Genomic DNA, 15712 nt, shown 5'->3' with positions numbered 1-15712 from the left:
TCGCGCTCGTCCGGAGTCTTCGCATTGAAACCTTGCTATTTTCTCCCTATATTGTGCGTCCTGGCGAAGGTTGCCAACGGAACTTGTGGAATGCCTTTTCGCGGCAGCACGTTGGATCGGGTGATCCTTTGCCGACAAGATAAATCGGCGCGTTCGGCAAAAGGCTGCGGCATTTCAGGGATTATAGGGTGGGTTCGCGACGGTGAGCATACTCAAACGTAAATTCAACGTTATTCTGAAGGAGAATGTCCACGCTGATCCCGCGAGCTCTTCCGTCGTCGACGACCCTGAAACTGTTGAACTTCTCATTGAAATTTTATATATATTATTTTCAACATTCAAACGGATTGATAACCTATTATAGTTTTGTAAAGTTTGTAAACATTTGTTGAAAGTTCATTTATCGCATTGTTGAAGCGAATTTTATCGAGTTTTGTTAAATATTTTGAATTTCATTAAATTGCAATTGAATCAAATTATACATATTATTATAATATTATTTAAAGTTAGTTAAGTTTAAATTAATATATATATATATATATATCAATAATTCTCCAGCTTTACGTAATTGTCACAATTGACGTCTTATCGGGCATTATAACGATTTTCCTCTGACGCAAATACATATAATTTGAAGAAACGCTCGTGAAAAGCAAAACATGATATTACGTAAGATGCATACAAAGTTCATAGAAGTATTACGGCTAGTTTACGTGACATGGTAAGCGGTAGAATCAGTTCATGATATTTTTTCCATTTATCGATATGAGAGGCTGATCAAGGATTAAAAAAAACTACTCGAATAAATTACGTATTACAAATTTTTTGTTTATCCGCAACACATATGTACACGTACAAACCGCGAAATCTATATCGGTATTCTTTCTATTTACTTATTCATGTAATATCATGGTCGCCGGCGAATATATAGACGATCAAATATGTATTGTATAATGTACTTTTTCATGCGACACGTGCACGTATGTATATGCACATTGGCGGAGTGAATAATCATAAAAAGATTTCTATAAACCATCTAGACATTTCGTAAAAGATATCGTTTATCACAATGGGGCGGAGATACGTAGTAGTTTTATTCGTAGCATCCACGCACGCTTCTTTAACAATCTATCTCCGAGGGATTCGCAATCCCGCTGTTTCTCAAATTAGCATACGATACGATACGACACACAAACCTACTTCATAAACTTTAGCATCTTGGATGCGTCGTGTCGCATGAAAATCTCTAGAATCTTCTCTCGATCTTTTTCGATTAGCATAGCATAGCTGGACACTTGGGTGAATATTGAGAAATAAAATATGCACAATAGACACATGTATTGGCATACGAATAATTCTAACGTTTAAGCGTGATGTGACTGGAGGCAAAGTTTGCGGAAGTGTAACCGAGCTATCGCTGAATCGAAGTGACGTTCCTTTTAATTGGAATCACGATTATCAGATCGTTAGTGTTATCTGATCCTTCGTTTGGCGAAAACGATATGATTACTAGTAGAATTAATAATTTTTGCGTTAACTGCGACTTGGAATATCTATACATATATTATATATACTTTAAATTCATCGAATAACTATCCGGAATAAGAACTTTAACAATTCAGAATAAGAACTTTAATTACTTTTTTATTGCCAATGAAAAAAAATGACCCAATCTGTATCGGCCACATGCGTGTCGACTATTACTATTAATTTAACTCTCCTTTTTCTTTCATTCTATAATTAACTGCATCAGGTTTGTAAAAGAGAACTTTTCCACGTGTATTTTTCCGGGTCGCGGAATGCATTTGATTTTTATGCACAAAAGAAAGTGGAACCACGAACAAAAGGGCGAACGTGACGTCAATACTTGAGAAGAAAAAGAATTGGTGGATCCTAAGCTTGAGATTAAGGTTGTCGCCCTGTAACCAGTTTCACGTTGCGGATATCGCTTTCATCGGTAGTGTCGGGAATTCCCCCGTTTGCTCATTTGTAGCTCGAGATTAGCATAGTGCCGTATTTTATATATAGAACCGTGTACATTTTTTCTTGCCGGCTGGTTTGCGGTTGAGCATATATGAGATGAAATGTGCACTTATGGAACATGTAGGAAAAGAACGGAAGGAAGATATAACGGAAAAACAATGGGTGCACAGAATTTTTTTTCTTTACGCTTTCTTAACCATCTGTGAATGATTTATGAATGCTTTTATTTGCAATTTCTTAACCTCTTTAACGCGGTCTCGTTAATGCCGTTCTGCAATGCCTTCATTAAAACATCAAAGAACAACTCTTAGCAACAATGAATATATATGAATTCAAAACTCCAACTCGCTCTACGGTTTGACGAAGTGAATAAAACCCAAATTTGTAACTTGTACAAGAAGAAGGAGAGCGGCAATTCTTGAGAATTTAACATGCGATAGTTTGATTCTGCAGGAAAGACGAAGTACTTTATATGTATGACTTTAGATTATCAACTGTGTCGTCAGTTGAGCAGTTTAATGAGACATTAAATTTCAGCGCGAATACCACGAGAAGATGTTTTTAAGATTTTACAAACGCGTCGTTCTCTCACACAGATCGGGTTTACAACTCTTTTGCGCGATATTCCATATAATAATCAAGTACTTTCAACTCACGTAACAGAAAAAGAAATAGTTCACCGTAACAATTGTGCACCGTAAAATTTAACGGTAAACAGTTCTATTAATTCTATTTATAGTCTACTTATTCTGTTCCGAGGTTACGTAGCTGATTTCACGCATGTACTTATTCATGAATGAAAGATCATTGTTCTCTCTATACGCTGATTTATGCTATCTTCTTCTTGTGTCATTTTTATTTGCTTGCGTCTTTTATCGTCTCAGATAAATATCAAGAATGAGCTTTTACTCTCTCGAGAATATTTTTTCTCGTAGGTTGCAAAATTCACGTCCGCTTGAGAAACACACTGTTGCTCATTGAGCGAATTCTGAACTATGAATTTAATTGAAAACTCAAGTGGAGACGAATAATAATTTTTATAAAATGTAACAAAATTGTTAAAATCGGCTGATATTATTGTTAAATATTTATTAAGCGCTGATTAGAAATCGATATTCTTGATTGGGTCTATTTAATTTGTTTCATACTGCTCGTGATAAGTATCCTCTTGTTTCGATGCGAACAACATCGCAAGAACATTTCACAATTACGTAATTCACGATTATGTAATCATATATCATCTATTATTCTTCTTTCTTGCTAACGTAAGCATTTTTTTGCGCATACACTCCGATTATGAGAGATATGCGCATTATTTAATTGCGGATTCCAGGAAAATGATTTATTTTGTTTCAATCGCGCCAACAACTGAGAGATGATATATGTATATTATAATGCGTTAATTAACTGACAATATTAATTATGTACACATAATTTTTGTAATTGTTTGTTAGCTTGCAGCGTGACCTGAATAATGAGACAATGAGATGTCGGAAATGTATAACAAACATATTAAGTAAATTTTTTGTCCTCTCTCGGCTTGCACATCCTCAACTGAACACATCTCATTAAATTATGTCGAATCGATGAATATTATTTATGCGTTGAGTAATCGATTTGATGAAGAAAAAGGAAACTTTGAAGCAAGAACGATTCAAAAGATGTTGGTGTTTTGTGTAAAAAGATAATCCTCTTGTTGCCGAAGTTTCGGTTTGTAGAGAAGGTGAAAACGATGATGAACTACGTACCCAAGCTCGTGGAACAAACACGATGCATCAGTAATACTTGGACTCGTTAAATTAAATCTACGAATTAAGGCTACCGCGGTGAGCCGTGGTACGAGTATCGATGCCATTAAAATTACATTTTGATTTTATTGAGTATAGAGCCGGTTGTAGACTCGCCGAATTCGTCACGGTGACTCGTTGGCGTTCGTTCGTCGGATTACGCACTTGTCCCAGACATCTTTGCTTGACTATCTCTAGAGTTTCTCTCATCTCTATTGCGATAATACCTAAAACAACACACATTTTAAACCCCTTACTCAAAGTTCCTCGAAAGAATTTAATTATCTCGCGAGAATTTCTCTATCGGGCAGAAAAGATTCATGAAGCAGTCAGTCGAAAAATGCAGAGAATGCTCCGAGAATTTTTAATCGCTTACTGTTAAATAATTCTTTGTCATTTGATTTTCACAAAATAAGTCCGTATGTTTCCGATACTTTACAATAACTCGCGCGTCTAATGACCGTGGGATAAATATTGCAACCGGTTTCATAAGAGGATAATAACGGATTTTACGAAGAGTAAATAACGTACTTAAATAATAGGCCATCGATATCGCGCAGGAAATCGTATCAAATATGCGTCCTGTTTATTTAAGTCACACTTTCCTGATATACAATAAAATTACTACGTAAGTAGCCATTTGTCAGTGTGATGTTCCGATGGAATCATGTTTCCGTTATTTTTCGAGGCATCCGTTTAATTCGAAGCACTTCTATTGGGTAACGCACACAGGTATGTGAGATCCTTGCGAGATAAATCGCTAGCTACACGCTACTTGATCACCGATGCTGCCCTCGATGAAAATCCGCGCAAGGAGATTTATTTAACGTCATTGGAAAACGACCAGTACCGAGCAGTAAGAAGTAACGGAGACTCCTTTCGAGCAGACGTGAAAAAATTTGATCTCGATGACCTGCTTCTGATTAGCTATGGTCTAACGGTGATAAAGTAACCGGTTGCTTTTGCAATTGAATATTTTTTATTTAAGTATATGACAACACGGTATATGACTACTTCCAAAGAAAAGCATATACGATTTGCAATGTAAAATACGTAAAAGAAAGGAACGGAAAAGTCTAACTGCAATCGAAGGTGACGGTAGGTAGGTAGCCGAAGGTAGGGGTTGAAATTTGCTGTCAGAAATTTGCATACTTATTGTCCTCTACGGATCAACTTTCACGCCAAGTGTCTTACAGTTACGAGCGGAATTTAATCGACAAAATATATTCGTCAAAGTGATTTGTACGCTTCTTGTTAAAAGTCATCAATTCATCAATTCGACGAGTGTCTCGAGACAGCGAAAATGCATCGCTCCCGCCGATTTGACAAATTGTTACTTACGGATTGCTATTCTGATGTAATGCAACATCTTCTCAGTCAAAGTCTCCCGATAGACGTTATCGGCAGCACTTGCGGCTTGCAAATGCGGCGAGACACTCCGAACGATGAATGAATGAACTAACCGTCGCGATTTCAAACGCGTTTACGTCTTCGACGACGTTCGCTTGTACACTGAGCGCGGCAGCCACTGTCGAGCCTTTTTTGAAGTCGAGCTTCGAAATCTTCGGAGCGATAACCGATAATCGAGCACCGCTTTGACTAGATAAGAAGCCAAGTCGGCTTGTGACTGACCTATTATTTACTATTATCAACAATAGATGACCCATTCGTTCACTACTGATCCGTGGGAGAAATTTCTCCCCTAGGAGGGAGGCTGCATGTTCGAGATCCGTGGGATTTACCGCGAGGGCTAAAAATGAACTTACCGCTACGTTCCATCCAGGTACCACTTTACCCAGTTCGGTGCAACCTGTTAGACCTCCTTCGCAGATGCTCCTTCGCAGATGCAGTCGGGGGATTGCTCACTTTATTACCACGTCATTCGTTACGTTCTAGTTCCAGGTAAGCTGCGTCCATAAAAGCGTCCAGCTTTTGAATAGCCAATAGAAGAGAGCTGGAAATATCGTTTGAGAAAAAACTGCGACGACCGCGAGGAATTTCTACGATATGTCGGGATGATGAATAATTCAACGATAATCAAATTCGCATGTTATATACGTATGAAATTGCGTCGCGACGAAGTTTCGTTCAACTTTCTACGAGTCACTTCCTTGTAAACGAACTGCGCACATTTCGCTTTAATAAACAAAAAGATAAATTAGTGTTTCTTTACACGTACCAGCTCTTTAATTATGTTTTACCGTGTCACCATATTGCAAGAGGTTATCTTCGTGCATTATTTGGTCAATGTCGCCGTGCATAACAACAAATTAATCCGAAATTAATCTCAATTAATGTCTTTTATCATTTCACAATTTATCGCTCACGAATTATTGACCGTCTTATTACGGATATTGCGTATGCGAGCTATAGGTTCGTGTTATCTATTTATTGCGCATGTGCGATGTGTCTCTCTTCTTCCTCGCGGCATTGATTTTCTGATCGCACTAGTCATTTCTTGTATCGATTCGTGTATTGTCGATAATTTCGCTCATGTTAATCTGACTAATGATGACCTCCAGTTGAAGCCCAATTGTGCATTCCATAACAATTCGCGAATCCAAGTCTGGATCACACACAAACATGAAATATTGCCGTGACATAAAGATCAAAAATTCCCGCGGTGGCACAATAAGGTGCCAATTAAATTAATTTAGTGCATTGTTTACGCTGCTTTCACGGCTTAAGTCACTTCTCGATTGGAAGTTATATCACGCGAAAATATCATCGTTGTGCACTCGTGCACCCGAATTTTAACATTTCGCTGGATCTTATCATTCACGAACACGCACACGCAAGGGAGCGACAGAGAGAAAATGGAGGGTAAAACTGCTCCCGAACTGAACGGAGGGAGAACCTCATTACTTAAGGATAAGCTGAGGCGACTCGCCGAATGCGACGAGATAGTTTCAAGCGAGACCGTTGACGCTATCGGGAACGTCACGAGAGATATCGAGATGGCCGAGGACAACGTGCCGAGCACCGACGAGTTTGACGAAGACCTTGAGGAAGAGTTCCGGAATCTGAACGATATTCTTGATCTACCGCACGACACCTATTCCCTCACTAAAATCCGACCGGAGTTACCTGCCTGCGTGAAATACGGCGTGCGTTCCGGCGTGACTCACCAGAACATGTCGAGATTCTCGCCACTATCCAGGGGTTATCAGGTAATCGCGCGCGAGTCAACCACGCGAGGACCTTGAAACACATCGCCTTTGCGCAGTTTCTCACTCGTCAGCTCTAATCGCAGGGTGGCGCTATAGCGATTGCAGCTTTCGCCACGACCGCGATTCGAAAATCTCGCCATTGGAACGAGGCGGTGATCGATCAGATCGTCGACGACGGCGACACTTTTTACTGCGAGTCTTACAAGAGCGTGAGCACCGGCGATCGTCGGACGATGACTGTCCTCGACTTGAAGAGGGATCTCACCGTTCGGAAGAACTTCAACGTGAAGGTCAGGATCGAAGAGCCGGCGTACGCCGGTAAGTTTCGCTCGCACGACCCGACGGAGCTTCACCTGGCGAAGGCGCTGGAGTTGTTTTTCGATCGACACGACGCCGGTATCTTAACGTCGCCGGTACTTAACACAGCCATTTGGAGGGACTCCAAATATTACAATATATTCGACTCCCAGGCTCGACGAGATAACGGCGAGCCTGCAGCCGACGGTGTTAGTGGATCGGCCAAATTATTTCTCCTGAGGGACTTGATGAGCGTGCTGTTCGTTATCTTGGAGAAAAGCAACGTGCGAAATGAACCATTCGTTATTCACGCCATTAGTATTTGCGCGGTTGGACCGGTTTCGAAGGAGCCCGAAGCCGAGGAAACGCTCGGGAAGCCGCGAAGGAGACCGAGCGGTTACGCGATTCGCCAAAAGTACCGAGCCGTCGTGCGAGGATCCTATCATCTAGCGCATCCCGCCATACCGAAAGCCTTACGTCAGAAAGGACACCTGATTATAGCCTTGGCCGCCTTGATATACTCCCGGCTGATTAACGCTAACAAGTGGACCACGGCTTTGCTCGACCTGATCCTCAATCAGTCCAATATCTACTTGATCGATCTAGCGAGGGTCCTCGGCAGGAAGCTCGACGACGACGCGTTCGAGCTTCGACTGGAAGATTTAATGAGCGACATCGTCCTCGGAGTGTACACCGCCAAGGTGAAGATAGACGCGAGCGTGCTGCCGGATCCCGCGCAAAAGGGGAAGCTCACTCTCGACAGCGGCTTGCAGCAGTTCTTCCGGAAGCACGAGATCGGGATACTCGAGATGAAGAAGGTCTTCTACGCGATCTGGAAAAGTGGCAGCGCGTACTACCTCCTCGATCCTTTCGCGTGCGACGATGAGGGCTTCAGGGTCGACCACGTTGACGCGAAGATCGCAGTCGCCGCATGCGTGACCATGAACAGCGCCGTGCAGCAGATGTTGGAGACAATATTGGAGAATACCGGAAGCAAGGATAAGGATCCTTTTGTGATACACGGAGTTAAGGTTCTGTACGTTAAGACCGGCACGGCACCAGGCGAGTCGCTCGAGAAGGTTATTTACCGAGAGAAGGGCACGAACCGTAGACCACGGTCACCGTTACGACCGGCGCCGCTGGATACGGAAAAATTTATAGACATGACTCCGCGTGCTCGACCTACGAGAAAATTCACGCAAGTATCTACCCAGTTTCCAGAGATAATGCTTAACGTGGATCAGTACATGATGACGGACGATGAGCCGACGACTTTTGTGCTCGCGCTAGAAGAAAGCAAGAAGAAAGAAAAAGTAGAAGAAGAGGAAGAAGAAGAGGAAGAGGAGGAGGAGGAGGAGGAGGAGGAGGAAGAGGAAGAGAAAGAGGGTATAGCTGAGGAAGAGACGGAGGAAACACACAAGGATGACGAGGAAATAACAGAGGCAGGTGAAGAAGCACAGGAGGAATCTCCGGTAAGCTTCATCACAGGATACAGAATGATAAATGCTCACCGTTTGATTCTTCATGGTACAAAGAATTGCTTAAGCGAGGAATTCAGTCTGAAATCACGCGGCAGACAAGGTTTGATAGTCGCCTTGACCGCGTTAACGTACAGAAGATTGAAGGAGCCGACTCACTGGCGGAATATAGATGTAGATCAGATCGTTAAGGTCAGTAACGCCGCTTACGAGTGGGTTGTAACGTGGATCGAGCAAGGTCGGCCGGAAATAAAAGAAGCGAAAGCACCGGAAGAGAAATTAGGAGAAGAGGAAGAAGAGGAGGAGGAGGAGGAGGAGGAGGAAGAAGAGAAAGAGGAAGAGGAGGAGGAAGAGGAGGAAGAAGCTGAAGTTCGAAAGGTAGCGGCTGCTCCGAGTCACTTAAACATCTCTCTGTTGCCGCCTAGATTGAAGTTGGCCGAGTACGACGCCTTATTTAAAACGAAGACGAACATCGTCGATGGTGACGCGGATCCCTTGGCTAATCTAGCGGAAGCTCTCGAGCGTTACTTCGAACGATACCCTGAAGTCGTTCTGGAGAACAAGAGGCTGATGTACGCTGTTTGGCAGGAGGACGGCAAATTCTTCCTGTTTAATCCTTACGGGAGCGATTCGGAAGGGTGGCGCCTGCGGGATTACCCGGCTTCTCTCGTCGTAGCGGACAGTCTAAACGAGCTGACCGACGTTCTTCATGGTGTCTTAGAATATAACGATCCAAGTTTCTCGCTTCATTTTGCGGCTCTGGAAGCGATACAGCCGGGAAAATATACGTCGCCCGTGGAAATCGTAATTCCGGACAAACAGGTGATTGAGAGATTCCGAACGAAGTTCTTGCCGATCACCGACGACGACTTGGTCAAACTTGAAGAGGCAGAGGCTGAAGCAGTGGAACCAACAGCGGAACCCACGGCGGCCAAGGAAGACATTGAAGTGGAGGAGGAAGAGGAGGAAGAAGAGGAGGAAGAAGAGGAAGAAGAAGAGGAAGAGGAAGAGGAAGAAGAGGAAGAAGCGATAAAAGAGCCGGAGAAACCTCCCGTGGATCCTTTATTAGAGGTCGAAGAACGTGCGCAACCCGACGCACCGAGTCGTCTAAACCTGGCTCTCTTGACCTCGACGGTGAGGATTCAGGAACCGATCGAGGAAGAATCGAACGGTCTGCACGAAGAGCTAATGATGGAGAAAATGAAGTACGATCACCCACCGCCATATGTAATGCCGCCGAGAAAAACGCTATGCGTGTTGCTGGAAGCGAAACGGGCGAACAAATCGGTACCATCTTTGGTGTCGAGATTCTCGATCGATTCCAGGCTAGAAGTGAAGAAGAGAGACGACTTCTCCCCGGACTTCTTGGCGTCAGCCGCGATCGTGTCGCTGGCACAAGACGCGAAACCCTCGAAAATGATCAAATTGTCCTCCACCAAGTATCTCTATTCGAGATTGCCGCCAATTCGTATGATGCCTCTTCGAGCCATCGATGAGAGTTACATCCAGAGCGAAGATGTCGGTAAACGGTTTGACGAAGAACAACAGGTTTCACGGAAGGCTTCAGAAAGAACAGAATGTACGGTATTGGCGGAATTACCAGAAGTAGTGACTCACGCTGAGAAACCGGTGTCTGCGTTGATACCGCTCGGACCTATAATCAGGACACCTGCTCCATCGATGATGAAGCATTTGACGTGTCTCGACGAGCGGAAGCGAAAGAATGCCAAAAGAGAATCAATTGTCGTCGACAAGAGCTTGTGCGACGCGGAGAAACTCCTGTTTAAGATGATACTTCCGAACTTTGATCCCGCTGTACAAGTTAGTGTGTATCATTTCTAGATCATAAATTTTATCCGGAAATGTACACCAGAGATTTTTGTTTGAAGTATTTTTCTGAAAATACACGCAGAAGTTTCAACGAAAGTTTTGATCATTTTGTATTTTCCTATCCAGTTACCGGGAGAGAAAGGTGTCAAGCAGACGGACGACAGGAAGCGGAAGAGAAAGATCATAAAGATGAGAAGTGAGGAGGACAAGCGTTCGCAAACTGAGGCTATTGGCTTCGAAGTAATTATGTCGCGATATTAGAGACTCTCCTACGTGTTTGTAGTCGTTCTTGTTCCCACGTCATGAAATGCAGACGATGAAAGATTAGCTTTTAGCGTATCATCATGCAAACATGATTTATTGACACCGATGCACACATCTTTTGTATAAATGCCGTTTCTTTGTTGGGCGTTTGTGCTATTTCAAACCAGACAAGCGAGTCACTTAGCATAAAGTGTTTTCTGCCAACAATCGCTGATAATCATATCGTATTATATATATTATATCGTATTATATATATCGTATTATATATAATGATGAAGGTCTCGAACGAAGGTGTGGAAATATTACGAGGCCAATCGTGCCTGACGGATCGCGCTCGTCCGGAGTCTTCGCATTTGAAACCTTGCTACTTCTCCGCTATATTGTGCGTCCTGGCGAAGGTTGCAACGGACGTGGAATGCTTTCGCGGCAGCACGTTGGATCGGGTGATCCTCTTGACCGACAAGATAAATCGGCGCGTCGGCAGGCTGCGGCACAGGGATTATAGGTGGTTCCGCGACGTGAGCATACTCAACGTAAATTTCAACGTTATTCTGAAGGAGAATGTCCACGCTGATCCCGCGAGCTCTCCGTCGTCCGACGACCTCGATACCGCCGTGGAGAAATTCCTGGAGCAGGATAGTACCGGTATACTCGTGCTAGAAAATTGCGCCCACGCCTTTTGGACGGCGGACGACAGGTATTACCTGTTCGATCCTTACGCCTGCGACGAGGCGGGAGCTGCGAGCGAGGAAGGTTACTGCTGCTTGCTACGATTTCGCAATTTGAGCTCCATGCTCGGCAGAATGAAGGAGAGCGCCGGCGAGGCCGCGAGGAAGCCGTTTAGCCTTTACACCGTGTGTATCAGTCATGCCGAGGCGAGGAAGCCTAAACAGAAACGAAGGAGAGGAAGCAAAAGGCTCCGCACGAAGAAAGCGGCGGAGCCGGTTCACACGGGAAAAAAACAGGACGCTCCGGCATCATCCGCCGATTCGGACTCGTCTTTGATCGAGTTAGCTGAGTGGGTCGCCTCGGACACCGAGTCGGATCATCGCGATAACGTTACCGTCGTCGGCTTCATGCCGGTGCGACACCGCGAGGCTTCGATGCTCGAGGCGGTCGTCTTGGAGGATGACATCACGACGCCCACGTTGGCACCGTTTAGGAAGTTGACCGGAAATGATCGCGCTAATCAGGAAGTCCCGACGCCAAGGAGAAGGACATACGAAAGGATATTTCGAAACCACTCATCCCTCGCGATCCCTGTCGATCTCTGCTTTATGGCCTGGTCCTTGATCCACGATCCTGCGTCCTGGTCGAAGCGGACCGTTGACGCTCTGCTCGAGGCCAGCGCCGATTATGCCTTCGACAGCGTGTTAGCGAGCGAGGACACTTCCGTTAGCGATATGACCGATGCTTTATTGCCGGAATTCGAGATTGGGAATTACGCGTTTCGAGCGGTGTTCGCGCCGTTGCATTATGGGACCTTGTACGCCGTGGAGGGGTGGAACCTAGCGATGACACTGGAGAAGGTCTTCGAGACTAGGATCTACACCGGCGCGATAATCGTCTGTCGCCGTGCTCACGTGGGCGTCACCAGGAGAGGCAAGAACTATTTCGCCTGGTGGGCCGTCGTCGGTACGAAGCACCTGAGGATAATTACGTCCAGCAACAGATGCGAATTCCTCAAACTGATCATTAAAGAGATCGATGAACCCCGAGAGATCAAGTTCGCCGTACGAGCGATCACCGTATCCTATGCTCGTAAAATGGACCCCGACTGCAGTGACGTCAAAGGCCTCCACGAGCCGGTAGTCCCGATGGCATCTTTGGCGGAAATTTACCGAAAAAAGCCGGTTTCTCGCGATGTCGAAGCGCTCTTCAGACCGATCGACTTGATGACCAAGCCGTTCTTCGTGCACGGAACGGTGTCGTTGAGCGATCGAGACAGCCTAGTGGAGCCGCGTGCGAAGCGTTGTTACTTTGTAGCGCTATTAGCCGTCATGATAAAGAGGGACATCGTTCAGTCCCCTATCCCCAGCATGATCGACAGGGTTCTCGAAGTGGCGGAGGGTCTGTACAGAGGATTCCCCGAGCCGAAATTTCACACGGAGCACATCTTGCGAAATATCCCGCTGATGAACAGGGTTTTCGATCTTCGAGATTGCGCCTCGTCCTTAGTCACGCTGACGACCGGTCTTAGGAACGGCAAGAACGACTTTTACATACAAGTGAGAAACTAAGAGGCAGGTGGAGACTACCTGTTTCGCCACCTCTTTTTATTCTCTTGTCAACTTCAAGTCCACGTTCTCTACGTAATCTATTTAATGCAGTGCTTAAATGAGAGAAAACTCGATCGAGCTGAAGCTCACGTATGTTTCACTTTCAGGTGAAGAAACACCTGAAGCGCTACTTCAAGACGCACACAAGCGGCATACTCCACTTCACTAATTGCTGCTACGGCTTCTGGTTCTCGAAGTCGACCAGATCGTATTATTACTTGGATCCTTATCGTTGCGACGTAAACGGCAAAAGGACCTCATTAGCCAACGGCAACGCCTGCCTGTGCATCTTCTCTTTCTTATGCCAAATGGCGAGGCACATGTGTCTGAACCAATACGAAGGCACAACCGGGTTCTTCATCCATAGACTTCACGTGGACTCCATCGACAGTCCACCGTGCGAGAAGTTCCAAGAGGATCCGATGTGGGTCTACTTGGACTATCACTGGAACTTGGCGCATTCGGCTCGACCCAAGCCGACCGAGACAACGAAGGACAGCGTCAAGGCCGACCTGCCGAGCGAACGACGCTTCTGGAACAGATACGCCGTCGAAGTGACCGATCTGATCTACTCCGTTTGGGGCACGATCGGCGCGTACGATCGCAGATTCGGCCAACGAGCCGGCAGGAATCGCGCCGGCATATGCGTCGCTATGCTGGCTATGCAGCACCTCTGCCATCCGTCGCAGTGGAGCCCTGCCATCCTGGACTCGGCCGTGATCTGCGGGGACACCTACTACACGGAGAGCCTGAGGCTCGCAGCGCGGAAGTGCTCAAGCCCGTCGAACAGATTCCGGCTGCGCGCCACCCTGAGAATGTTCCCGCACTCGTGGGCCGTGAACTTCGGCACGAACGTGTGTGGAGTTCTATATGGCGATCGGGACAGCTTGACATTATCTGCGACGCTGAAGTTGGCTTTCGAGGAGGCTCGCAACGTAATTATCGAGTGCAACGAGGTCACCTTGGCTGCGGTGGCCGCCAAGGATGCTTATTACGTGGCCGATCCTTGCTGGGTCGGCCCGCCGTTGTTCCCTGGCGACCGCGGCGCCATTTACGTTTTACGCTGCAAAAACTCGAACGCGTTGCTATACGTGATCACGAAAATGTTCAACACCAATTTGAGGCTCGACGTTCGCGTCACGCCGTTCACCTTGACCTTTGATCGCGAGAATTTCGATGAAGATCCCGAGTTTTGCAAAGTCGCAAAGAAGATCCTGCCGAAAACCGCGCGGAAAGTTCCGGGGAAGATCGAAGAGCACAACACGCCCATCCCCGGGGCAGTCGTGGTACCTGGTGAAAGTTCTTACCTGCGCTATGAGCGATGTCTCACGAAAGGTGTCACCGTAGACTTTCAACAGCGTCACATGTTGCCTACCTTACGGACTGAAAACGCGAACAACGCAATTGTCAGCACGAGGTGGCATCTGAACCTCGGTCAAGCACGCCCTTCAAGAAGAGACCCTGTCGGACGTTTCCCCCCCGCTACTGATCCGTTCGGAGTGCAACAATCGCGAATCTCCGTCGCGGATTTGATGGCCGTTTGCGACAATTATCCAAGAGCGATAGACTTTGCTAGCGATGCTCCTTCTTCACCCGGAATAACGTCGCTCGAATGCACCGGCAATGTGAAACGTAGCTTCATCAGAGAAGAAAGCCGCACGGAGTTCAACGAGCGCGTCGCAGAAATGTCGTTGGATTTCTACAAAAATTATCGCCATCGTTTGCCAAAGCAGAAAGAAAATAGAGCTAAGGACAATTCCGAAGCACGCAGACAGGTGAAATTGGACGAGGCGACCACCGACGTTACGGATGATACTGACGAGGAAGGAAAACTTACAACCGAGACTGAAGACGAGAATACAGACGTGCGATAAACGAAAGAAACAAAGTTCACAGAAGCAAACTGCGATCGTGCATATTGAACATTTTTATCTGCCAATCGAAACATATTTTTCGCATAATGAATAAGATCTGCGAAGTGGCGAAAGATCCAGGCGTGTAATTACGATCTTATCGATACAGTCACAGAGCAACATTGTGCAATACGGTTAAAAAATAACATACGTCAAAAAAAAACGATCATTAACGATCCGAACTTGAAGAAAAAATCTAAAACATATTTTCATTAATTATCTTCTTTTTGAATTTCCAATTTTTTACCTTCTTATTAGTATACTCGCACATTATAGTATATATTTATAATGCATGTATTACATATATAGTATAATGTATACATGTACGCATGAGAAAAAAGTTAATAATGATTTCTTTACACTTTAACACTTTACACTTTGATAAGCGAGATTATTGAACGTATTATTTATTCCAATTAAATACATGATTGAAGACGACACATTTCCTCACATGATTTCCTGCTTATGCCGACATTTGAAAAGTAAATATTTTTACTATTGCGATAATTGCACGTTAGGTTTCGGAATTGTATGAGTTAAGGATTCAAGGGATTGAAGGTAAAATTAAATTTTTTATAAATATTACAATTATCAATATTAGTATCAGTAGTAGTAAATAATTATCGCAGTATCAATATATCTTTATCTTTATTTATTTATTAAAATAAAAGCGTACAAAAATGTAACTAAATTTATTAATATTGGACGGCA

At 44.9% G+C, this 15712-nt stretch overlaps 1 protein-coding gene across 1 annotated transcript; it reads left to right on the top strand.

The window, feature by feature from the left end:
- The first annotated feature begins 6586 nt into the window (after positions 1-6586).
- LOC105187688 (uncharacterized) lies at positions 6587-14962 on the top strand. The gene is made up of 5 exons (XM_019843410.2): positions 6587-6940; positions 7024-10536; positions 10672-10785; positions 11088-13037; positions 13196-14962. Exons 1-5 carry the CDS (start codon positions 6587-6589, stop codon positions 14960-14962), a joined length of 7698 nt encoding a protein of 2565 aa, XP_019698969.2.
- The last annotated feature ends 750 nt before the right edge of the window (positions 14963-15712 follow it).

This window comes from Harpegnathos saltator, unplaced genomic scaffold (assembly GCF_003227715.2).
Source record: "Harpegnathos saltator strain DR-91 unplaced genomic scaffold, Hsal_v8.6 scaffold231, whole genome shotgun sequence".
Taxonomy (NCBI): domain Eukaryota; kingdom Metazoa; phylum Arthropoda; class Insecta; order Hymenoptera; family Formicidae; genus Harpegnathos; species Harpegnathos saltator.
Note: the sequence above shows the minus strand (reverse complement) of the source record. Positions and strands in the feature narration are given on the sequence as shown.